The sequence below is a fragment of the Manis javanica genome, chromosome 2 (assembly GCF_040802235.1).
Source record: "Manis javanica isolate MJ-LG chromosome 2, MJ_LKY, whole genome shotgun sequence".
Classification (NCBI taxonomy): domain Eukaryota; kingdom Metazoa; phylum Chordata; class Mammalia; order Pholidota; family Manidae; genus Manis; species Manis javanica.
Window position 1 is genome coordinate 151,525,378 of NC_133157.1, and position 27,400 is coordinate 151,552,777.

Genomic DNA, 27,400 nt, shown 5'->3' on the forward strand with positions numbered 1-27,400 from the left:
AGAAGATGATCATCAAAAAACTTCAACAAATATCCTGGCACTGTTGCACTTGTAGCTGCATTCATCCCACTGGTTCCTGGACTTGCCATGGGAATGAAGAAGGAGATTTCTAAGCTGGCCTGCGCATACAGTAAAACAACAAATTTGACTGGATCCATACTGTCAGAACTCAACCAAGAATTAAGAGAAGTGGAAGTTGCAGCACTCCAAAATCTTGCAACTATAGACTATCTACTGTTAAAAGAACATATGGGATGTGAACAGTTCCCAGGAATGTGTTGTTTTAATTTGTCTGATTTTTCTCAAACTATTCAAATTCAGTTAGACAATATCCATCGTATCATTGGTAAGTTTTCACAAATGCCTAGGGTGCCTAACTGGTTTTCTTGGTTTCACTAGAGATGGCTGGTAATTGTAGGTCTGCTTTTGTTATGTAGCTGTATTCCTATTATGTTAATGTGTGTACACAATTTAATTAGTAGTTTAAAACCTGTACATGCTTATGTTTCTCTACAAGAAGACATGTCAAAGAAATAATCAATCTTCCTATGTTTTCTTCTGTCTGCTACTTCTATAGCTTTTCTTCTTCCTTCCTAATTACAACCCTTAAATAGAATTCAGTAAATTCGATTTTTTACCTAGTATCATAATTCTTCCAAGTGGTAAAGATACTTCAAGACAAATGCTGGGCATAGAAGTCACAGGGTATAAATCTGCAAAGAAGTAAAAAGCTAACTTTTCAAACAATATTGCTTCTCTCTCACTTACCAACTTTACATTTCCCTGTATGACCCTGGAAGATGACTGGTTAGCCAGAGACAGGTAAGATTCCTCAAGGGAGGAACAACCTAAGACAGGCACAGTCGCAGGGGGGCCATCAGGTGAGAAATTGGGGATCAACAGAAGTGAGGCTTAGAACCTCACTCCCCCTGTTTTGAGAGAAATCTGCTGCATCCGTGGATGTTTTGTTGCCCTTGTGTAGCTTGGATTAATACTTAGTCTATAGGCACACACCTGATCATCTACATTTGTCCTCTTACAGCACTAAACTATGTTTTCTACCTTTATCTTGCATCTACCTACCACTTCAGCATTTTATTAAAAATAATAATAATAATAATAATAATAATAAGGGAGAAATGTGGGATTCACATATAAATCAAGTATAAAAATCAAACGAATATTCATATTTGACCTGATTATTTATAGTTCATAATGCGTGATCAAGACCGAAAGTTCCTGTGATATGACTGCCCTTTCACTGTTCACCATGTAAGAACTTATTCACTATGTAAGAACTTGTTCACCATGTAAGACCTTGTTTGTTATGCTTCAGAAGATTGGAGACTATTGAGAATTCACTTGGGGTTGATTAATGATTGTGCATTGAGTCCCCTATACAGAATTTTATTGTTGTTAACAACCATTTGATCAATAAATATGAGAGATGCCCTCTCAAAAGAAAAAACAAACAAACAAAAAACATTCATGTAGCAAGGGGCTGAGCAAAGCTGAGGTAAAGTGATAGTTCACAACCTTCCTCAGAAATCCTCTGTGGTTTCCAGACAGACAGACCACCTGCCCAAGTGTCAGAAAATTTTAGAATGGCTTCTATCAAAGACAAAAACTGGACAAGTAAAGAGGTGAATTTTGTTCTGGCTATTGCAAATGGAGAGTTTCCCAAGCTTAAATATCGGAGTGTCTCAGTAGGGTAGTTTGCCTTAGAGTTTCATAGAAACGGATAAACACATGGCATATTGAGGATTTACAGTAGGGTTTTTTTCGCAGAAGTCTCAGATATCTGAAGAGGAAATGCTTTCCTCTGTGGTTAGCAAGTTTCAGGAGGACAAAGAGTTCTAATCTTAGCTAATCAATAGAGTGGGAAAATGGAGGGTCTGTGTCTGGCCTTGACAGCAGGTTCAGGCAAAAGAGAAAGATCTGTGTTTGTTGGCCTTGGCTAACAATGATAGTTTGTTTTAGAGCAATCTTAGGGATTAATTTCTGTGGAAAAGGTTAAGATTTGGTGAAACAATCAACAAAGTCATCATTTCTTGAGCAGTTGATACTGCTCTTAAGGAAACAGCTGACCCACTACTGTGCTCTGACAGTGGTCTGGACAGAGAAGAGTTCTGAAGACAAGGTATTTAGTCAGGGAGATACATCCCAGAACAAGCAGAAAAATGATTATTACAGGTAGTATTAAGGAATATAACCAAGACCTGAGCCTAGACAGCACCCATTCTAGTGGATCCTGGGAGATTAGTGTGGAAATTTCCTTCCATGACCAGGTCAGCACTGTGTGGCAATGAGGTATATTTCTTCATTAGCAAATTTAATGTTCTTGTTTAGGAGGTAGAGGTCAGAGAAATTTGGGGAATAAACATGCAATAGTTGATTCCAAACATAGAACACATCCCCTTCTAGGCCCCACGATCAGAGCGAGTGCCAGTCAGTTGTGGAACACTGTGAGGTGAATCTTTAGAAGTTCTTGGGCAAGAAGTTCAATGTTCTTTATCACATCATTTTCAGTGATAGTTATCTCCTGGAGTAGGGTGTGGAAGATGTGAGAGTTTCTACTCACTTTTTAAGTAGCCCATACTTCAGATACTCAAGGCAGGAAAGTGGCTCAAATGTGATCAGATGCAGCAGTCAAGACCTCAAATCTGTTACCAAGATTGCAACTTCCCTTTCAAGAGTGTCCTCAGACCCAGCAGAGAAAGGGAGAGGGCCATGATATTCTGGTGTTGGCTCCCACATCTTCAGGAAATAGTTACTAGTGTACTGTCAAGACCAATGACAGGCACTGAAGAGGGCAGAGAATAATTTAAATACTTTAGGAAGGTGATTGGGCTGCATATCTGGTGAGGACTAATGAGGCTAGCTAGGTCATATGAGCCTAGCCAGTAGCTGGGAGGTATCATCAGGTATCATCAGACCCTTCCTCCACAAATGAAACAGGTGTCTTTTGGCACAGCATAGGAGAACTGGGCAATTCTTTGCCATAATGTTATCCTTTCTACAGTATAGAAGCTGAGAAAAGGGTATAGATGCAAGGGAAAAAACCTGCTTGGGGCCTTTCCATTTCTAAATAGTTAGTGCTCACAAATGGCAGCACCCCTAGATGGAGTTTTGATATAAGGTTGCCTTTTCTGTGAGAAAAGGACAAATAGTTATAAGGACTGTCATCAGAGTTAGCAAAGTAAAAGATACAGAGAGAAATTGGAACCTAGAAAACTCCTGTCTGTGAGACTGCCAGAGAAACCAACATGACTTTAATAAAAGTGGTCCAGATTGGATCTGGATACTTGTTAAACTGATAGTACAAAATAGAGGAAGAATTTCCTAACATTGCCTGGAGAAAACAGCTAAACTAAGCTATAGAGGTTGTGAGGGTGGGAAGAGAATTTGAAGAAAAATGGTTGTGCTGAAAGGAAAGGATGAAGAAAAGCTACAATTTGAAATTGATAGATAAGTTTAGCAAAAGCCATTCAAAAGTTTTTGGGGTTCTAAATGTAGGTAAAAAGAATAGGGAAGAAGGAAATGGTAGGAAGGGCAAAAAAGAAAAGGAAGGATATGATTCAAGAAGTTTTGATACCAATAATAGAACAAGAAAAGGAGGCTAACAGAAGGATCCAAAGGGAAACAGGGAGGGGAGGGAATAGAGCTCTCACAGGCGTTTCCGTTGGCAGCTGTCACCTCATGGTGTCATACACTTGTTCTTGGGAAAACAGTCCTCCTCATATCATTATAGGGAAGGACAAATTATTTTTCCTTATACTCTGCTGGTTCTATAACTTGGGTCTTGTAAAATTAGACTGACAAAAGACATTAACAAGGGAAAGCCAGCTTATTAATGCATGCAGTGCACATCACATGGGAGGAACCTCAGTGAAGAGTAACTGAAAGGTCTGGTTAGAACTTGGGCTTACATAGCATCTTAGCAAAGAAATCATAGGTTTTTTGAAGAAGTCACAAAACAAAGGAAAAGGACTTTGAGATTCTAGGAGTGGCAAACTGAGGGAAAGTAAATATATGGAGGAACTGTTGGAAGATAAGGGCTAGTAAAGTTTGGTATGTGGATTCTCTTGTGGAGAGGAGTGAGCTGCATGGTCAAGCTCTTCTGTGGGAAACCTGCCCAAAGAGCTCTTGTTGACTGGAGAGGGAGCCCCTCCTGAGAGCTAAGTTGCATCAGGGTTTATTTATTCAACAATAGCTACTGAGTCTCCTGTACAGCTCCTTAGGGACCAGCATGCATGCATGTATGTATATTTAGATGTAATTAAAATAAGTGAAATTTAAAATCAGCTAAAAAGTGGAAGCCATTAGCTAAGATACTTAAGATAGAGAAATAGGTTGAAGTTTAAGACAAATAAAACCCAATAGGATAGGATCTTACCGCTGTAAAACTTCAGGATGAAAGAGAGAGAAAAAGTAGACAGGAGGAGAAGTCTGAGGGATTGTACATAGGCTGCTGAGGTCAGCCCAACTTCCCAGTATATTGTGTGTCCACACACACATACACAATGGAATAGTACCCAGCCATAAAAATGAAATCTTTCCATTTGAGACAACATGGATGGACCTCCAGGGTATTATGTTAACTGAAGTAAGTCAGACAGAAAAAGATAAATACCATATAATTTCACCTATATATGGAATCTAAAAAATAAAACCAATGAACAGACAGACAGAAATAGACTCATAAATATAGAGAATAAACTGGTGATTACCAGAGGGTGGGGGTGGGGAGATGGGCAAAATGGGTGAAGGAAATTAAGAGCTATAAAATTCCAATTATAACATACATGAGTCACGGGGATATGTTATAGGGATATAGTCAATAATATTGTAATAACTTTATGTGGTGACAGATGGTAACTACACTTATCATGGAGTGCATTTTCCTAATGTATATAATTGTGGAGTCACTGTGTTGTATACCTGAAACTAACATAATATTGTCTATCAACATTTTAATTTAAAAGTGGACAGGTCTTTATTCTGTTTGTATTGACGCTGTGCTAAAAGCTGGTTAGACATGGATTATATAAAGATGCAAAAGACAGTATCTGCATTTCAGAGCACTTTCTAGCAGGGAGACAGGCAGGTAAAGAGCTATAAATTCAATGTCCTAAAGGTGATATTAGATAGCCACAGAGAGGATCACACAAGCAGAAGCAAAGAATTCTTGTGAGGCTTGAAGAAGGCTTCTCAGAGATGACAAGGGAGCAGGACATTGTAGATGAGCAGACACAGACTGCAGGAAAGGGTATGGTGCAGAGGAACAGTAAGAGCAAAGCTTCTGAGTACAAAATATTTTGCCTTCTTTTCCCCTCACTCCCCCACCACCAAACACACATACATACGCACCCCTGGCTGCTTCTGATTCTGAGATGTCTTGTGTGATAGGGATGGTATTTTTCAAAGTGGTGAAAAGGTTGTGTGCCTAGAATATGGGTGGGGTTAGGAGTCCTGCAAAGTGAGGATAGAAAAACAGGTTGGGCCTGGTCATCAAGGGCCTTGGGTGCCAATTAGCAAGTTACCCTGCATGTAGTACTGCTCTCTCAGAGTTCAGGGAATAAACTCTTGCAGAAAAATAACCCTGGCAGCACTGGAAGGGGGATGTAAGGGCGGGAATAATGAGGAACAGGTAGTCCAACTTGGAGGTTATTACAGCAGGTCTTTCGAGAAATGACGAGCCTTAGAAATAGGTCAGACATTTCAAGGTAGGACTGATAGAATCTGGTGGCCATCAATCACTGTGGCCTGGAAATAGGGTCTATTGAGAGCATGGTGGTGTTGTGGAGGGTGTGGACTTTACCCCAAGGCCAGCCAAGTTCAGTCTGATTCTGGCATTTACTGGCTCTGTGGTTTTAAACAAGGAATGGACACTTTTTTTGTTGTTTGTTATCATTAATCTACAATTACATGAAGAACATTATGTTTACTAGGGTCCGCCCCTTCACCAAGTCCCCCGCACAAACCCCATTACAGTCACTGTCCATCAGCATAGTAAGATGCTGTAGAATCACTACTTGTCTTCTCTGTGTTGCACAACCCTCCCCAAGCTCCTCCCCCACATTATACATGCTAATCGTAATGCCCCCTTTCTTTTTCCCCACCCTTACCCCTCCCTTCCCTCCGTTCTCCCCAGTTCCTTTCCCTTTGGTAACTGTTAGACCAGAATGGACACTTTTTGGGCTTAGTTCTCTTCTGTAAAAATGGGCACAATGGCACTTACTTCCTTTTTTGTTGGCAAAGATATAACACAACGAATGTCAATCTGAAATAGTGTAAGTCACCAAAGAAGTAACCCATATATTTGAATGCCCTTCAGCTGGCATTCAAGGCCTCCTATATTTTGTTTCATATACATCTTCCTAGGAAAAAGCCCCATTCTTCTCTACTCATTCCCTCCCTCAGAAATACAGGGCTGTTTATTATTTCTCAGACATGATCTATTCTTTCTCATCTCTAAGTCTTTGCTTGTGCTATTTCATTTCTTGGAATATCCTCCTTCTCAGTTCTCAGTGCTCTCTAGGGTCAGTTCTCCTTAAAGCATCTGCCTCGTACAGGACCTCCTCTAAGAACACAACCTCCATTTCCCAGGTAAGAAGGAAGTTATCATGTCTTCTTTTAAACTCCTAAAGCACTTTAGTGGAACCGTTCTAATAACCCTTATCCTGTACTCCACTTTACCTGGTTGTTTGGGATATATATTTTTTCTCTTCCAAGTAACATGCAGTTAATTTTTCTATGCACTGTAGTATTTAATTCTATGTACAGTGTTAATAACCAAATAGATATTTAATAGATTAATACAATGACTTGAAGAGAGGAGGAAAGCAGTCACTTGAATGCTAGGTATGGGGGCAGGAGGAGGATGGTGTGTGTCCTTGCTAACCAGAGAATTCTTGGGGAAATACTGCCCTAATTTTATTGCCATCAATTCTGGCTCTGTCTTTGTAACTCACAGTTCCTTCACAGCTCCTAAGTATGAAAGTTCAACATATAAGGCCAATAGGGAGTGTTTCAAACACCATCTTACTAGTTTGCTGAGTATTTGATTTGTATTGTGGACATATTTTTGATCTGTTTTAGTCAAGATGGAGTCACTCTTGTCAGACACACTGAGCCAGACAGATGTTGCTGAGGCAGGGCCAACACATCCTCACTTGAACTTCAAACTGGGTTAAACCTGTCTTGAGGAACCCACATGATAGAATTCTGCTGTGACCTTTTAGTTTTTCAAAATACCAGCTGCAAACTGTAAGCTTATAGTTCTAACATTTCCCCCATCAATCCTTACATACTAAGCACCTTCACCTTTACAACTTATATGATTTTCCTTAATCTTGAGATTTTTGCCTCATAAATCTTCTCCATTGTGTAGTCTGCTGGAACATAATTTAAGTGCATCATGAATCTACGTATTCTGGACTGCAAGCCTACCAAAACTTGAATAAAACTTTGTTTAACCTGATCAGGATCTTTGTTTGCATCATTTCTTAGTTGACAGTATGTTTGCCTTGTGAGTTTTTCTTTGAGGTCAGTGGCTGTGGGAAAAATGGGAGTTCCTATGGCCAGGATCCTCACCTGACCCTAAACTATTTGATGATATAATTGGCCTACTGCTAGGCTACTGCTTCCACACCCTTAGGCTATAAGCTATGATTGACTGAGTCACTGTATATAGAGCTCTGCCCAGTGCTCTGGGTGGAGGGAGAGATGGAGGAGGATTTCAGACCTGCGGACTGCTGGATGCAGATGTGATTCTAGTGCTCAACCTATTATTGGGGTAATAAAGCTGGGTATAAACCCTTTTACCCCAAGAATGTTCTATTGTCATTTCTCAGTCTCACTGAATCTATAGTAAACTTGCGTGGGGCTGAAACCCGCAGGCAAGACAGTGGCAAAGATAACATTTGCTCTAGGATGTCAGTGTTATCTCTGTAAGAAAAATAATACAGTTTGAAAAATAAAATCATGACCTAGGAAAATAGCAGATTGTTTCAACATCAAATAATCTGATTAAGTAGCACACTCTGGCTTTTTTCACTTAGAAGTTTTAACTTTTTGAATATTCATGATTTTATTTTGTGAAATTAGTCCGCAGTCCCTTTAAGTGCAGCAAACGACATTAGGGGAAGATGGTGATGAGCTAAGCAGCAGGGAAACTAGCCAGCATTTACAACTTATGAAGATAAAACTGGCGTTTGGGTAATGGACAACTTGATCTGGTATGTTTTCCTTAAACTTTTCTGTAAGGAAAAGAAGTTTTTGAAAAATAATTTCTAATATTTGTATTTTACAATGAAAAAGAAACAGCTATAGCTCATGTGAAAGATCTTTATTTTCTTTTAACAATAATTAAAACAAATTATCATGCAATTCAGTAACACAATAAGCACACGTTAATCTTTTGAAAGGCACTTCTTCAATTACAGTAAGGTAATATAGATAATTTGATAGTTACTTATCTTGCCTTGTTATCAAATTGGCTACTCACTTCACATTGTTCTTTTAATGTTCTTCTCTGAATTGTTGCATTTTATAAAAATTTCAAAGTCGCAGAATGAATTTCTACTGACTGATTTATTATCATTCTATTTTCTGTTAATAATATCACAAAAATACATTTTAAAAATCATCCTTTATCCTTGTGTTAAAGGGCACATTCCTTCAAAGTGTCCTAAGAAAGTGCTTTAAGCAGTCAAATGTAAATAAAGTGGAACCTTGTGATGTAAGCCTTCTTGTAGGAATGAAAGTTGGGTAAACCACAGCTTTTTGTTGTTATTCTTCATTATTTTCCAATGGTTTTATCCTGCTGTCATTTTTAATTACACAATTTAAAATTATATGACTTTGTAAAGAATAGTTCAACTTTCTTTAGAAACCAGGCACAATCTAATTTTTTAGTAAGAATTAAAATGTAAAGTTAGCTTCATAATGCTAAATCAAAATCAAGTATGTTCCCTAAAGTCACAATCGCTCTCAATGTTTTCAAAGATACATGTACAGAGAATCGGAATTATCAGATCACCTGATTAGAATAATTTCTCTATAATGAAAACCACTCTCCACATTATCCTTTCACAAAATACTCTTACATGATTATTTTTGAAATTCAAAGAAGCTAACCAAATGTCTAACAAACTTTGCGCTGTTCTCTTATGTTCAAGTTTAAAAATAAAATTTAAAAACTATAAAAATTGTCATAAATTGAAAGCTGTAGTGACATATTTTTCTTAATAAATGAAATGTTCTTTGATAGGAGCTACAGTAAACAGCCCATTTTAACTACGTGTTTTGTTAAAAATGAATTGTAGGATTTGGCTGGGATACTCTGATGTAATAGTACAACTCAAATTATTTCATAAAAACTTCCATGTGTAATTGACAGTGATTTTAAAAATGTAAACATTTCCTTTCCCTTGTGTTGTTGGGTTCTTCAGTTAAAAACAGAGTACATGTATATGACAAGTAAATATTATTCCATCTCTAAATCTCTATGTGGTCATGACACAAAAAAAACAAACAATGAAGTCAAAATGACATTCTGGATTTCTTTGAAAATGCAGAAACAGTATTAAGAAGCTCCACCTGAAATATTTTCTAAGTTATTTTTGGTTATCAAGTATAATTTCAAAGAGGCCTATCAATGCTACATGTAATAGTTTATGGTCTATAGATCTTTAAAAGTTTCTATTGTGCGAATATCCTAAAACAGAATTTCCCTGAGATGAATTATCTTTCTGTGGAAATAACTCTGTAAATCTGTATTCAGATTCTAAGCTGAATTATAATTTATTCTGACACCCACCCAAATGAGTGTTAATAGATTTTTATCATTAACTTGTGCTAATATTTCTTTTCAATGGGTTACTTATACATTTCTAAATCAATGTAATAAGAGAGCCTGGTTAAAATGAAAACTTTCCAGTGATGTACAAGGGTGCACCTGAACAGCTACTTTAAAGATAACTTCTTTCAAGTGCAAAAATCAGGAATTTCTTCTATGCTTTTAAGGTATACTAAAATTTAATTGCTTCTAAGTAAAGAAAATGCATTTACAAAGTAAAGCAGTTCCTAAATACTCATGTCACTCAAGTCAGAGGATATTTACATTTTTAAAAATCGACAAGCATTAATTGGTTTAAGATTTTTTCTTTCATTGATGTAACCAAGTAGGATCTCCTGCATGTATTTTTAATTAGGAAGCCATTTGCATTAAATAACTTCTCACTGAATGGTCTGTGAAATGCTGCTGAGATAATTTTCAGATTTCATTATAAAATTTGTCCACTCCTGACATATGTCCTCCATGGAGAATTCTTCACCACCATATTCCAGAGGAAGAATGTCTGGGAAATGCTGAAGTAAGCTTTGTTTGTAATTGTCCCCATGCATATGAATCTGAAATAGCCAAAACATTTTAGAAGGTATGCCCTCTACCTCTCAGTTTATTAAGTGCATTTCCAGTAGAAAAATCAATGCCATAAAACAAAGTACTTTAGTAACTCCCAACATAGAAGAACATGTATAGGTGCTACAACTTTTATTCCTCTGCTTGTAAATCTAAGAATCTACCTGTATTTAGATTGTGCTTCTCATTAATCTGATTATCTTACTGTTTTCTTACTTTTGTATTCTTATAACTATACAAGATTTATAAAATAAAATATATTATTTTCCTCTTTCAAAAGTAGATTTTTTAAACTCTAAAATTATTTTGTTCATTCTATTCTCTAATGTATAGGTGATTCTTAGCAAAATATCTAATATGCCAAGACTGTTGTGTAGATGATAAAAATATACTACCTAGTGTTAGTTCATATTAAATAAAAGCATATATCTGAGCACACAAGTAGGTACATGGGAATAATTTGTGTAGTACAGTTAATGGATACTCTTGGCTAGTACAAACTTAAGAGATTATGATGGTGGAGAAGCTTAAACTTTCAAATACTTTTAACTTTAAAAATGATCATATAATGCTCTGAAGTTAAAATAATGATTTGGAACCTTCAGCTCAAAGTACATCTTGTTAAAAATAAATGAATAAATGATCTTTCTCCATCTGCTAGCGCAAAGTGTTCATCTATATAGCCAACAATCATTTAATGAGCACCTACTATGTGTTAAGGGACAAGGATTGAAAGATGAATGAGACAAGTTTCCTACACTCAGGAAGCTTCACTGTCCCAATACTTGTTTTTTTCTGAAAACTTAGAATATTACCAGAGGATAAAGAGGCACAAAATAAGTTAATTTAAATTAAATATTGCCAGCTAATTGAAAAGAAACCGTACTATCACGTTAGGAAGGGGGAAATAAGAACATTCGCAAGGTACAGTCAAAATGTTGAAAAGGAGAAAAGTGGACAGACTGAGTCCCCATACCCATTTTGAGAAGTCCATTTCATGGCAAGTAACTTTCACTGAAATGCTTTACCTACCTTCTCAATTTTTTATTTTTCTTTCTTTTTTGCTCCTATTCTCTTATTTATTAGGTTCAGTTTATTGTTGTTTTTGTTATTTATCCAGAATATAACCCAAAATAGAAATATTTATTTTTAGATCTTTCAGAGTTAAATAGAAGGTGGTCAGCCATTATCAAGCTACACTGAAGAGAGAAAAAATATGAAAAAAAATTTACTTCTATAAAAACACTAGAATGAAAAGTGGCCATCTTCGTAGAGATACTTCTTCTTGAAGACAGACAGAATTACTTCTTGGGTAACCTCAAAAGAAGCTCTAGGGTCATGATTTTATGACTAGACGCAAAATGTTACATTTTCTTAATATGAAAGAATATATTTTTAGATATTCCAAATAGGCCATTATAACTCACATTATCACTATTTGTATTTAAATACTTTTTGAGATTTAAATTGTCAGACTTTAAAAACTGTCAAGTTAGATGTCACCAATGTTTGCCTAAATAAATGCTCTAAAAATTATCCTTTATAGATTAATGTAGAAGAGTGGTTGTCATTCTTGATTCTTGGTAACTCAGATTCTATTTTCAATACCTTAAAAATCCTAAAAGATATTAGATATTCACTTGAGATACAGCTCCACAGGAATAGGTAAACGCACCAAATCTCTTAACTAACATGACATTAAGTTATATACTGTGGTTTTCAGTTACATGTGTAACTTAAATAGATTTACTTTTAAAATTCATAAATTCTACATTCGCATGGCTAGAAATGAAAATAAGATAAAAGGTTCCAGTGAGATGTCTTGTTCCCCACCCTATCTTCATCCACCCCATCCACATCTCTACTCTGATCCATTAGGAAAACCACTTAACTTGTATGCTTGTAAATCCTTTTAACATGATATTTGTGGAAATATAAATATGAAGATATAAATATTCTGATTTCTTTCCTTTTTCTATACAAAAGGTATCATACCATAAACACTGCTTTGCATTTTCTTATTTCACTTCACAAAGCACCCTGCAAATATTACCGTATCCCACTGTGTAAATGTATCATAGTTCATTTAACCAGTTCCCTGATGATTTATACTTGGTGGTTTCACATCCTTTGCTGCAATGAATCCCCTCGTAGGTGTAATTTTGTTTATATGCAGGTATATTTGTAGATTTAAAATCCCGCAAGTGCAAAGTCGCTGTAATTCTGATAACTATCACCACACTGCCCTCTATAGGAAATACACCATGCTACACTCCCAGAGTCAATATCCGAGGCCGTTTCCCCACAGCCTTACTAACCTCATTTTCTAAATTAAAAAGAATTTTTGATTCATAAAAGTAGTTGACTTATTAGATAGATATTCAAAATACTGGGTTAATGGTATGTGTGTGCAGAGGCAGATAATAAAGAAATCCTTAAACAGAAAAGGATTGGAACATTTAGTACAGAGGAATAGTGACTTGATGATGTTTTACTCACCCGTCCCTTAATTTTTTCAGTCAGAAATGGTTTAATCATGGAAAAGACAGCATCGAAAATTATTGGCTCATTTATCAAATGGATACCACGAACTTTTAATGGAAATGAGTCCTTTTAAAAATAAAGAAAACACCTTATTAATAACAAAGCATAAATCAATATAAATTCTTATTGATAAGTTCCATTTTCAAACACATGTTAAACTTAAGTGTAATTTTACTTTCAAATTTATTTATTTATCACACCAACACAACAATAGCCAGCTTCATAGTTCACTGTCATTAGATTAAGAAAAGATCTCTAAAAAGGTTTCACCTTGTAGCTTAGGCAAAGTATTTTAAGAAATACTACATCTTTCATAAGTAAGACATAGAATATATTTCCCCAGTCACATATATACATGTTCTTTAAAAGAACCAATGAGTCATTTGGATATTTATATTTAACTTTTCCCCCAAATTTTTATTTTGAGAAAAAAATCCAACTTTCATAAAAGTTGAAAGTATAGCAAAATAAACACACACTTTTAAACTTTTGAAAGAGATATAAATCTTTCACATCAAAGAAATATAGGCTTTTTTAAGTTTAAAAGTTAACAATTGAAAGAAAAACCACATCCATTCTTTCCCTACCCAAAGTGTGTTGTTAATGTACAGACTTTTCCTTCCAAGCTTCGTTCATGCAAAATTATTATTATTTTTTTAACCTATGCATAGCTTTCAGGCATGTGTTATCAAGTTGGGGCTTTCCTTCCAGATTCTTTTTATGTGTAATTTTAGCTAAAAATAATTACTAATATGCTCTCTAAATAATGTACACCCAGTTTTGTTTCACTGATATAATACAATTTGTGTAAACATCGTGAGTTTTAATATTGTTGCAATAATACATCAAATGGCTATACCACCATTTAAGTAACCATTTTCCTATTTCTGGACAAATAAGCTGCTTGTAATTTTCTTCCAAAGAAAAACTGGTGCAATAGTAACTATATATATAAGGCAATGGTGGCAATAAGCACAACTTTTACATGCAGATGACCTGGATTGGTATCCTTGCTTCACTGCTGCAAAATATATGTGCTTGAGCATTGCTATGTCACCTCTCTGACACAGTAAATTGATCTGTAAAATGGGAAAAATAATAGTCATATGTCATAAGCTTGTGTGGCTATAAACAGAACATACTTGAAACTCTTAACAAAGTACCTGGCACATAGTAAGCTATTATTATTAGATACAAAGTCTTTACTACATTTAAGATGATTCCTTGGCTAGATTCCTAAAAGTAAAATTACTTGGTCAAATATGATGGACATTAAAAAATTTTTTGATCTCTGGAAGAACTACATCAATTTATACCTACCAAGACTTATGTAACATTTTATTGTACCATCACTATGAATGTTTTTTGAGTCAATTTTTTAATTTAATAAAGTTTTAACAACAGAAAAATAAAGTGACTACATTATTTCTTAAATATATAAATTCTGGTTACCTTTTCAGTTTGTTGCAACATTCTTTTACAAATTAGTAACACTTTACTTCCCCTTAGCATTACTGAATTCTATTATTATTTCTAAAATTTAATTTTCTAATGAATGTACTATGCCTTCTCTTTGTCTAACATGTAACTAAATTCAAATTTATTACTTGGAATTATTATCTCAAAAGAGTTAAAATATACACTTACTGTAAGAACAGCAGCAATCTTCTTGGCTACAGATGGGGTAATTTGAAAAGCATGAGAAAACTGCCAGCCTTCTAGATCAAAGATAGCCTTGACACCATTCCGTTGTGTTTCTACCTCCTGTACAATAAGCTCGGATGTGATTAGACTTACACGAAATACATCATAAGCTGTAAAAACTTTTGGGTCCCAGCATGCTAAAAAAATAAAAAATAGCATATCTCAGCATTGTGTAAAGAATCAGAAAGACTTAAAAATGGAACTAATTCTTTTTAGACTTAAAGGATCAGTGGAAATAAAATATGTACCAAGATTATAAACTGAATAGTGTGGCCAACATTGACACTCCAAGAACATGTGACTACTTCTCTCTCCCTCCTCAGATTCCTTGCAAATAGCAGATTGGAGGGGAAAAAAGAACGAACGCAGGCTGGATTTGATTGCCAAATGGATCTATAGGCCAAAACATGCAGGAGCAGGCTGTGGCTCACGATGGGAATGTCTCAAACTCAATGCAGCCAACTCAGAGGTGTTGAAAATGAGAAAAGCAAGGACCTGGATTATGGAAAGTAATGAGGGCCCTACAGTAATCAAAGAGGTTGCTAAGGCAAATGTGTGAGGTGCAGACAGGCAGGTTGATGTCCCTGACACCCCTCAACGACAAGCAGCACCTAGCAGTCATGTCTGTACAGGCTAGAAGGGTTAAGTGTCAGCTTTTGGAAAGCAGCATAGGTAGCACTCAAGTGCTGCCCATACCCAGTAGAAATAAGGAGTAGAAACATCCCTGGGATAAGGTGTGATTTGCAGAAATGACAGTAATACACAGGCAAGCAGGTCATCTTGAGAAACAGATATGCATACACTAAGAACTACAGTATCTTCAAAAACACACAATGAAGAGAGGAACCAAACTCAGTAGACAAAGGCACCCAAACCCAAGGAATGAAATGAATCAGTTGAGATCTTGGACTAAAAGATGACAATTCAAGCAAATTTTAGTTGATGGGACAAATGACAGAAAATACACAGCTGATAAGAGCCAAGAGTTGATATCTATCAATAAAAAGAGGTGTGCAGGAAGATCCAGAAATTTCAACATCCAAATTAATCAGAGTTCTGGAAGGCAGCAATATAGAAAATAGGGAACAGTGGAGAGAGGAATAGTAATGGTAGAGAAAAATTTTCCAAGGCTGAAAGAAGATGCCAGTCTTCAGACTGAAAGGCCCATGGAATGCCTAACACAACAAATGAAAAAGAGAGAGAGAGAGAAAGAAAAAGTCGTGACCAAGTAATGATATCATTTCAAAATGCCAAAGTTTGTGGCTTGGACAACTGGACAGAATGGTAGTACCATTTCTTGAGATAGGAAACACTGGAAAAGAAATGTTTTGAGAGGAAAAATCACAAGTAGTTTTGGACATGTTAAAATGGTGACTGTGACACATCCAATAAGATACATCTGGGAGCTGGTTGTATGGATCCTTGGGGACGAGATGGTGGGGTGAAGATACAAATCTGGGAATTGCTTGTACTTCTGTAACAGCCTACCACAGGGATTATCTTAGATCTATGCTGTTCTTTGTGACAGTAGATAGATAAAGTAACATAAGAAGAGGAAGCTGAGGCCAATGTCCTAAGGAATTTCAGATTCTGAAGTTCTGGTACCCCAAGCATGGAAGCTCTTCCATGGAAAAGGACAGAGAAAGAGGATGCCAAAGGAAGGGGCAAAATGCTCTTCTCTTTTTAAGAGGGTTTCATTGCATAGTCACAATTGACTAAGTCATTGGCCATTAGCTGATTCAACTTCAAGCTCCCCTGCCTTCTCCCTCCCAGGGGTTGGGAGCTGAAACTACCCATGACCTAAACACAAGTTTAGTGACCTGATAACCAGCCCCCATGCTTGCTGGGGACAAAAAGTCTCCTCGTTAACATAACAAGACATCCATTTCACCTTTATGGCTCTGAAGTATTTTCAGGAACTGTGGATGAAAACCAAGTATATCTGAGAAATATATTTTGAATGACCAAGTATGTATTTCTTATAAATCATTATATCACAAGTCTTTACTATGAATTCAATTAAATTTGGTAAATTTATAAATCTTTATCCTAATCTTTTTTTTTACACTTAAAACTCCTCTGATATTCTCCTTTTCAACCTAGAATAACATGTTATTCTATATAATATTCAGATTTGCTGTGTACCCTTCTGTTTTGACCATCACTCAAACTAAATGCTTTCTTGATTTGAAAATCTCTTTGAGTTAAATAGGACACTTAAAATTTAATATGCTATGAGAAGCCCACACTAAATAATATAAGACTCTTGACTCACTGTTGAGGTATATATGGGCAACATAGCATATTTGCTTTTTCACTATGTGGTTAAAATTGTAATATTCCAGAATATCTCATCTGGCATTAGTGCATTACCATATGAACAGGCGTTCCTAAGGGGTGGAGAGAAGTTCATCTCCATATCAATGGGTAGTTACCTGGGTGACAGAGGGCTTTTCTGAAACTGCGAGTTTGGTGGGAGGTTTCTCTTGCTTCTGCTGGAGCAGGGAAGAGATGGCCCCCAGACAGCAGTTTGTAAGCAATAAACAGGTTTTAAACTTTATTTCTCCCTTTGACTGATTTCAGCTGTAGAGGTATTTTGCCCTGGGATTTCCTCCCCCCGGAGTTACAACTATCAAGATGTCATTTTTACTTAACTTGCCCCAGTTAGTTTATGAACAAACTCAATAATAAATAAATAAATAAACAAATAAATAAATAAACCTCCAGCCAGGACACTTGCAGAAAGCATCACATGTAGATTTCAGCTTTATGTTTCGGGGATCCCTGAGTATCAGGGTTGCCAGATAAAAATATAAGACACACAGTTAAAGTAGAATTGCAGACAGCCAGGATACAATTTCTTAGTATAAATATGCTCCATGCATACTAAAAATTATTTGCTATGTATCTGAAATTCAAATGCAATTGGACACTATATTTTTATAAAATATAGGTTTATTTGCTACATAAAACATAGATGCTTTGCTAAATCTCAGAACTCTATCCCCAAGGGAGTTGGAAAACTTTATTCAACTTGCTATTAAACAAGTATGGCAAGAAAAGGACAAAGAAAGACACTGTAATACCTATTTTATAGACAATGACTTCATGACTAACCCAGCTGTACTTGACACATAAGCTGGAGCAAAAAAAACAGTCCTTATACTTAGTCTTCTGATACCCTTTCAAGAATTAAATACAGTGTTTTCTTGCAAGATAGCAAACTCTGGGTTACCGGCAGACAGCCTATCTACAAGCAAGCAGGAAAGCAAATCTATATAAATATTCTAAAGTTGCCTGGAATATTTACAGAGGTCAAAATTTCTGTAAGATTATAATTCATAAGATTCTGCTCATGAAATGTTGGCTAGCTTTGTCTTCTCATGAGAGGATACTTGGAGCGGTGTGAGTCCTCAGTTAACACACCACTTTTAATCACACGCAGGTCTAAGGAAGGGGCAGAAGTTATAGGTCACTGATTTACAAGAAATGCTATCAAGACCTAATGGCAAAAAGGGGAAGCAGTGAAAAGAAAAGGGGGTGTATTGTGTACAGTACCTTTGACACACGGCAGGGCTTCCGCTTTGTTCCAAAGCCTGGGCAGCATCCAACTAGCCATTCCCTCACTCATCTCAAACTTACTTAATAATACCTACTTTGTGCAGGCCCTGGTTTCAGTGCTCAGAATATATATACTGAGCAGAACAGACAGAATTCACATGCTCTCATGGAGCATACATTACATAGTTCAGAATTCTTATTTGGATTTCCTATTAAGCATTTTTGCAACACTTTACTTTCCTTTTTACACCTTTTCCTCCTATTACCTTCTCTATTTTCTTTTTCTCTTATTTTATACAATTGTGTGGAAGAATGAAGTAGGATTTTCAATGGTTTTTGTTAATTTTCTCATGACTGACAGTTTTTTTTTGTATTCGGGGGGCATTAAAATCTAAATTAAACCTAAGTTAAAACCTAAAAAGCCAAATCCATCAATGTGGACTCATTAAAGCTTTTGATATGGTATCAAGAAAAATGAAAAAGAAATGCTTATGACTTACCGATTCTGTAAATAAGAACTTTGCTGCCAGTGGGATCTCTGGCTCTCAGGACTCCAAGGTAGCCAGCCTTCAGAAGGCCAAGGATACTTCTAGGATGTAGATCTGCACTTATTTCTGGACATTCTGCTCTCCATTTATAATAGTTTTTTAGTAGCTGAAAAATAAAATAAAAATTGTCTACAGAGAGCATACATGGTCAACATTTTATAAAGATGGTAGGAAAGCCTTGGTATTACATGTGGCCTTTGCCATCCACTGTGTTTTGTGATACACTGATTTTAATCCAGGGTATCATTTGAACTACAAAAACTAAAAAGTTCCCTACATCAAGGACCTCAGGTGATTAAGAGTTAATTGCAAATTGAAGTTGAGTACTCTTCAATTGTCTCCTAAGGTGGGGAGTCTCCAAAGATAGCAGCCAATGATACCTCCCCTTCTGGTATATACATGCCATTCTTCCCATCAAGAGGAGGAACCCTTCTGATCTTTCCCCTTGCATCTGGGCTGGCCTGGCCTTCTGTTTTGCTTTGGCAGAAGTGGCACTGTGCTAGGTTAAGGAGCCTAGAACTTTCTGGTTTTGCTTTTGGGGATACAGACACCCTGCAAGATTAACAAATGATAAAGCTATGTGGAGTGAGGTGCTGGACAATGAGATGCTCTCTCGGATAGTCCAACCTCAGCCATGTTCCCCTCTGCTAACACTGCAGAGCAGAGATGAACCATCCCCACTGAGCCCTGCCCCGACTGAAGAATCACAAACAAATAAATAGTTGTGGCTTAAGTGACTACATGTGGGGGTAATTTGTTACTCAGCAATAGATAACTGAAACACCCACATTTAGTTTTTTTTAATAAGAGTAGAAATCAAGTGAATTAGTTTTACAAATATTTTTTGAGCATCTACAATGTTCCACAAACTGTGTTAGGCACTTGAGTGACAGCGGTAAACAGAAGAAAATCCCTACTCTCATTGGAGCTGACTTCTTGGTGACAACTGGATGATATAGGTCATTCTAGATAGTGAAAAGTTCGGTTTCTGCTTCTTCAAAATATGCTGGGCACCTGCACTTATTATCTGTGTGATCTTGGGTAAGTATTTAACTCCTTTGCATTCTATTTCCTTAATATCTGCCTTGTAAGTTTATGTGTAAAGCATATATGGGCATCATGCCTGGTAGTTAAACACTGCTGTTCTTGCAGTAAGGAAAGTTATCTGGGTTAATTGCTCATCCAAGTATTTAGTGGAGGTTTACATAAAGATAACTAGAACTTTTTGAATTTTCTTTCCTACAAAAAAGAGCTAAATCAAAGATACAAGTAAACATTTCAATACTGCTGCTGTACTTATAGCTAATAGAAAAAACAACAAAAATGGACTTGGTTAATAGAGGTATACATTCATAGAGCCTAAGAAACGGTATACTTGGATATTAAGTCTTGGCAAAATATACCTTGAAGAAATTCTGTTTTCTTTTTGTTTTCCAAAAGAACCACCAATAGTGGTTACTTTATATTAGCAAATAATACAAACATTGTCAGTGCATTGTGGAGAACACTAAAATCAATTTATACAGTTAAGAGATATTATATTTGAATTTTCCTCTTCATGATTTTCAGCATTCTCAGTTTTCGTAAAATGACAATATATTTGTTTTGAGTTTAAAGAGATCTACTAGCAATGTGAACTGAAGTTCAGATGAAAGGAAAATACAAACTTTATACTTGAGAGTCATTGAAACAACAACATGATAAATGTAACCAAAAACCAGTAATGATCTGGAGAAGAAACTACAAATACAAATTTTAAAAACCAAGTAGAGGGTGAAATTCAGAGCCTTGGGCAATGTTAGTGGCTTGGAATGGCTGGAGGAAGAGAGAAGCTGGTTGCACTGGAGGAGAAACAGCATTACGGTAGGAAAAGTTATCTGGGTTTTTCTGCTCCTTTCTCCTCTCACTTTCCCTGATATTACCTCCCTATCTTTCTCTCCTTTCATTTATGCATTTAATGAATTTTTCTTAACTATTTTAAAAAAGAGAATGATTCTAAGAGTTAAATGCAACAAAGAGGTAAGAAAGAAAAAGTCAGTAAATTTGCCAACAGAGAACTAACTGGTGACCTAAATAGCAGTTTCCAAAAGCAGTAAGAACAAAAGACACATTGTAGATTCTGACATATTCATTCTCTTCTATGAGATGAATATCTCTTCCTCTTGCTGTCTTAGGGGCCATCAGAATAAGTGCTAATAGCATTTCACCATGCTCATTACTTTTTTGATAGCTCCCTCAGACATAAAAACTTATTTTAATTCTAATTGAAGCAAAACACTAGAAGCTGTATATTAACTTCTATATAGAAATAATGATTTTATTTTCCCAGGAAATGAAAAAAAGCTGTAGCTTCATTAGAAAACATTTTCTAGGTAAGAGAGGCAAGGTCTTCAGCTTATGCATTTGTGCTGAGTGCTAGACAACCAAGCGGTCGGTTCATGTGCTGAATGAAAATAAATTAGTGCCTGAGTAAACCAGCAGGATCCACACACTGGAAAAAAATTTTTTTTTGTAAAGACACGCAGATCACTCTCATGCCTTTGTCACTTAAATTTTTCAAATTAAAATTTCTAAACCTGGATCTTTGAGTATTACTTTTCCACTTATGAATAAATTCAAAGATCCTGTTGACAAAAATCATGTGAATGATGTAAACTGCTGCTGCACAATTCTCAAACCACTGAATGTCCACAACAAAAAAACTGGCTGCAAGTGAATATTCATAGTGGGAAGGTACCCATTTTGTACCACAATTAAGAATAAATAAATGTAAAAAGTTATGGTTTATTTTAATTAGGCTTTGTAACAGAATAGGTTTCTTATTTTTCATGTACTTTCAAACAAAATAGCAATCATATTTGTGCCAGTTTTATAGGGTTTAATGTCATCATTTCAATCCCTCTTCACAACCATCTGCGAGGTAATTATTGTTACCCCATCTTATGGATAAGTAAACTAAAGCTTAGGGAATTTACGTATTTTTTAAGGGCGATAACTTGATAACAGGAGCAGAGTGAAGACTGAAACCAACACCTGATATGTTTTACAAAAGAAGCTACATTTAGAGGAAAACTAGCAGGGACAGTCAGTGGAATTTTGAAAGCTGCAAAACCATAAAAACATCAAAGAATGAAAAACAACACATGCAGCAAAAACCTAAGGAAGTGAATTATTCACTTGTGAAACACAGAAATTCACAAGAATATGTGGAATAGACAGAAGTTCACAGTTGGTCGTTTTATGTTCATTGTTTTAAACAGAGGGGGCAAATGTGGTATACTTGAGAGCACAGGCTCACCCAGAGTTCAACCCAAGTTCAAATCCCTGCTCCACCACTTAGCAACTGTGAATTTGGACTTGTTACTCCACAACTACTTTTTTCCAAAATGAAAATAAGGAGATAAGCCACACAAACATTAATTACCAAAGTACCTGGAACTCAATAAGCTATTAGGATTATAAAAACCTCATTAAATTTGTTGTAAGTTCAAATACAAACTCTAGATTGAAAAATTTCTAATTATAACTGAGGGGTTCATCAAGCCCTCTTCATACACTGAAACTTTCGGGCTTTTATACTATTAACAAGGGAGTTTGAGTTGAATTAACCGCCTTTGTGAAGGAAAATGAAAAAATAGTTTCACACTCTAACCCTTTCCCTTTCCTTTCCAGCTGGCAGAAAAGAAAGACAGAGTTCATAGGCAGAAACTTGATCCCTATCCAGTGGATTTGGAGAGTTCTGCTAACCAGTTCCTCAACGATGTGTTGCAATGAAAACAATTCAGGAAAATAAAGCATACTGGGAAAAAAAAATATATATATATGTCTGTAACATACATGTATATATGTAACAGAGGCTGGAGGCAAACTTTTTTCTTTTTTGTTTAGACAGTACTTTTAAAAACCAGCTACATGAGCTCATGTGAAACCATCATAAGATTGTATATCATGATACCTTAATAAAAAAATAAGAAAGAAAAAGAAAAGGCAGATACATGGAATCAGTAAATCAGACTTTTTATTGTTAGTTACACATCTATATGCATATATGCAGTTATATGTATGTGTGTGTGTGTGCACACACACACACATACATATATGTTTAAAGCCTCATTTAAACTGTACTTTTCATAGGACCTGAGATTGTGTCTTCATATTCAGTACCTTCCAAGTAAATATTAATTACTCATGATGTTGGGACACCTGGAGAGCCATCTGACAGAATGAAAATAATTAAAAGTCAGATTGCTATTTCATTTCTAATAGCAAAATAAATCCCAGTAGATCAACAACTCCAACATTAAAAACAGATGTCATGAATTACTAGAGGAATTTTAGCAAGAAGAAAGGCTTATAAAACCCAGATGCACTCAGAGAACAATCTAATCAATACATTGATTTCACAGAATTTATAAAATTCTGCATAGAAAGAAAACAGTACAAATGTCAAAAGAAAAACAAAGTAGGATAGAGGCCTATTTTATTTAATACATAGATTTTAGAAATAAAAGTTAATATTATATGTATATTTTATGTAAACAAAATGGAAGAAAATGAACAAGTGGCAGAAACACAACTGGAGAAGAATTTTTAAAATTTTAAATATATGAAGATGGTTAACTTCATTGTAATTAACAAATGAACACTATGATAATAATGAGAACCAATTCCTCACTTAGCAGGCTGGCACACAGGTCATAATAACACAGTATAAGTGATAATATGAAAAAAAGGCATCATTATATAATACAGAAGTGATAAAATTAGCGCAAACACTGTGGAGAACAGTTGTTATATTCCTCAACACTGAAAACGTGCATCTCCATCCAGCGGCTTTGCAGGATCAACTTATTCCATAAAGATATATTACCACTTTCACACAGACATATGAACAAATATGTACTAGAATATCCAACTGGTGATGGGAAAAAATCCATTTGTCTTGTTTACCACCTTTCCCCTACTACAGGAAAATTGTAATTCAGAAACTTGTCATTGAATGAAGGAATGAACAGCATGCATGGCAGCATTGCCACTGACCTGATGACACTCCTGTGTCCAGTAACAGGGGACTGCTGACCTTTAGTACAATAAATGGAATAGAACATAGCCCCCAAATAATAAGACGTATGTACACATTCTGTAATAGTTTGATCTCTGTGATAAACCAGGTAAAAAAGACAAGATGTAAAACACATCCATGTGTTTGTGTGAACACAATGTCTGAAAAGATAAACAAACAACAGTTAACAGTAAATGCCTCTAGACAGATGACTGGCAAACAAGGTTTGGGGTGGGGACATTTTTTCCTTTAGAAAGTTAATTTTTAGAAATTTACTTTGCCCCTTTTACTATTATGAGTATTTTTACCACCCACATTCTTTTTCAATTAAAATTTAGTTATCAACAACAACAAAAAACCCTTATCCTGAGCAGTTGGGATTCTGCACTCTAATACCTCCCCTGCCTCCCAACGAGCAGCATAACACTAGGCAAGCCACCTGGAGAAAGGACTAGATCAGGTCCAACTGCTGAGGGCTTGCCGTAGGCTAGGCTCTGTCCTAGGCACATCTTGTTCCTTTCAGCTGTTATGGAAACCGGTCAGTGGGGTACGCATTCTCCCCGTTTTTTTATGGATGGGGATATTGAGCCCAGGGTGACAGAATTCATAGTTACATCCCTCTTTTATGATTCCCGTCTTCCTATCACCCCTCCTGTCTACCAGCTGCTAACTTACCTGGTCATTCACAAAAGAACGGCCTCATCATCTGCCCTTCGGCTCAAAATCCTGACACTTCAGTATTAACTATTCACAACACTATTTTGCTAGAATTTGGCTTTAGACCTTCAGTTTTAAGGGCGATTTCATTTTCCCCTCCACACGTGGAGTTATCCACTAAAATGTGATAAATCAAAGCTTCCTGCATTTCAGCTCTTCGGATTTTTATACCACCGGCCTTCTGCAAAAGCATTTCCCCCAAATTGTGCAGGTCGGGAGACTCGTCTAAGGCAGAGTTCCAGGGTTTGGGGTCAAACGGGCCATCACCCCAGAGTGTACCAGCTTTTTCCAGGTTGCCCTTTTCCACGGCCGAGAGAACTTGGAAGCACCGGGGCGCGATTTCTACGAACACCTGCAGGCACGCCCGCCGCCAGGTGCGCGGCGGCGCGTCCCACGGCCGCGCGCACCACAGCTCGGGCTTTCGCGTCGCCTGGGCGAAGCCGCGGGGTGGCGCGGCGGGAGGCCTCCTTACCCGCCAGGCCAGGTCCAGGTCGAAGTCCCGGGCGCGCAGGAACCGCAGCAGGAAGGAGTCGGTGAGCTGCAGCGGCGCGGGAGGGGTGCCCGCCGCCCGGGCCCTTCGCCGCAGCTCTGCCAGGCTCGGCTGCAGCAGCGGCGAGTGGTCGGGCAGCGAGCTGAGCTGCACCCCGGCCGCCTGGCCCGGCCGCGTCTCCGCCATGCCCGCCGCTGCGCCTGCGGCCGCCGATCACTGGCGGCTCGGAAAAGCGCGGGCTCCGCGCCACCCTCCGCCCCTCCTCAGGCGGCGGCTGCCAGCGCACACCCACCCCCGGACCCCGCGGCCGTCCAGTGGGTGTGCCGGGGCCGCCTCCTTGGAAAGGAATCCGCGCGGCGTCGCCACGGCGCTCCCCCTCCTGAAAGCAAGCACTCGGTGGTCACCCGCGCCTGTCCCCACCAAGGGAAGTCCAGGTGTTCACCGCCCAGGGGAAGGTGTCTTGTTTGCCTATACTGACCGCGATTAGTTGGGATGTTTTAAAAATAATCGGCCAGAGAACTTTTTCCTCTTTTTCTCTCTCTCTTCCATCCGCCCTCCTTTTCTTTCTTCCCTCCTACCTGTCTCTTTGTCTCTCTCTTTTCTTCCTCCCTCCCTTCCTCCCTTCCTCCCTTCCTCCCTTCCTTCCATCCTTCCATCCTCCCCTCTCTCTCTTTTCTTCCTCCCTTCCTCTTTGAGCTGGGAGGAGCCTTAGAACAACCATTCCCTCCGTCAGAGGCTGACTCACTCCTGAGTCGCCCTCCTTGATGCTGCCATTAAGGCTCCAAACTGACTCCCACCTCAAACTGTATTACAGGTGAGGTTTCTAAATACACATTCCATAATACTACCTTAACTGACTCACTACCCCCTCCCCTTCTTCCTTATCCAGGCCACATCTTCTCAGTTTTTGGCACTGTACCCTGGTGGTGACATATACAAATAAATAGCAAGTGCCAAAAAAGTTATTCTGAACATCATGTACTTCCTCTGTTACACCCCATCCACCACCAGGTCTGGTATCTCAATGGACAGCCAAGTACTTAGATGATCTCATCTAATTACACACACACACACACACACACACACACACACACACACACACACACACACACACACACCTGTGATGGAGACAAGCAGGGGAGTGATGTGGAAACCACAAATGTTGTTAAATCGGCTTTCTCTAAAATATCTCTGTTGCAGCTATCCTAGAATTGACCGTGTCCCCAAAGGGAATGCATGAAACTAATTCTCACTGAAGTATACCATGCGCTAGGTAAATGCTAGAATTGTCCAAAAAAATTAAAACAAAGCTTTTCTAAGAAGCTCAGTCAGGGTGGTGAGACTGCTGTTTCATGGATACAGCTGACCCTTCAACAACACTGGTTTGCACTACACAGGTCCACTTACAATTTTTCAATAACATATGGGAAATTTTTTTTGGAGATTTGAAAAAACATTTCATGTGACATTTGAAAAAAATGTTTTCTTTCCTCTAGCTTACCTTATTGCAAGAATACAATATATAATTGTAACATATAAAATAACGTGTTAACTGACTGTTTATGTCATCAATAAAGCTTCCAGTCAACAGTAGGCTATTAGTAGATAAGTTTTTGGGGAATCGAAAGTTACATGCATTTTCAGCTGTGCAGGGAGTGGGAGCCCCTAACTACCCTCCCTAGTTATTCAAGGGTCAACTGTATTTATTGAGTTGCTCCTGTTCCTAGACTTTGTTCTGGGTAAGGAATGTATACCTGTAAACAAAACAGACAAAACCCTTGTCTTTGGGGAATTTTCATTCTGTGGAGGGAGAAAGACAATAAACAAGATAAATACACAATAAAATATGGTATGAGAGGTGGTGATAAGTGCTACTGGGGAAACAGCAGCTTGGCATTAGTGGCTGCATTGGAAAAGTTTTCTAGATAAAGGAGAGAGGCAGAAATCAGGAAGAAGAGAGAGGAAGAGGAAGAGGTATAGTCAAAGGGGGTACATCATGCAAAGCCTTACCCAAAGCTCTAAATAATAAAACTATAAAGGAAACAGTCTCCTTTGTAGTTTAAAGTGCTTAAATTGACGAGAGAGAGCAAAGTATGTTTTCTTCTTTCAAATTTTTTTCAACACATTTTTCTACCTGTTCTTAGTCCTTAGCATCTGCTTGTTTGAATTAGGCAGAAATGTCGTGAGAGATCATGGGCTAGCTCTAGTATCTTTTTTTGGAAATGAACTGTGGGTGGGTTGGAGTCCAAATTTGTTATTTCTGCATTTTTAAGACTCTTAAAAAATGAATGCAAAAGAATATTTACTGATTGACTGATTGAGGGAGCCCAGATGCCTGTAAGGCTCCT

General features: G+C 37.4%; 1 protein-coding gene across 6 annotated transcripts in view; it reads right to left on the reverse strand.

Moving 5' to 3' along the window:
- Nucleotides 1–25,687, reverse strand: part of TTPA (alpha tocopherol transfer protein) — a 46,723-nt gene extending 21,036 nt beyond the window's left edge. Inside the window, exons 1-6 of one of the 6 annotated variants that reach the window (XR_012128209.1) lie at nucleotides 25,035–25,683; nucleotides 18,736–18,889; nucleotides 14,618–14,811; nucleotides 13,967–14,049; nucleotides 12,926–13,036; nucleotides 8,336–10,416 (exon numbers count right to left, since the gene is read on the reverse strand). Coding sequence is in view for 3 of the 6 variants with exons in the window: in XM_017669870.3 (XP_017525359.2) it covers nucleotides 10,243–10,416; nucleotides 12,926–13,036; nucleotides 14,618–14,811; nucleotides 18,736–18,889; nucleotides 25,035–25,238 (837 nt within the window). In the remaining 3 variants the exon portion in view is untranslated. Of the gene's footprint in view, nucleotides 1–8,335; nucleotides 10,417–11,483; nucleotides 11,626–12,925; nucleotides 13,037–13,966; nucleotides 14,050–14,617; nucleotides 14,812–18,735; nucleotides 18,890–25,034 lie in introns of those variants that run through there. The other 5 variants (XR_012128210.1, XR_012128211.1, XM_017669870.3 and 2 more) reach the window with 5 other exon arrangements.
- Nucleotides 25,688–27,400: the final 1,713 nt, after the last annotated feature.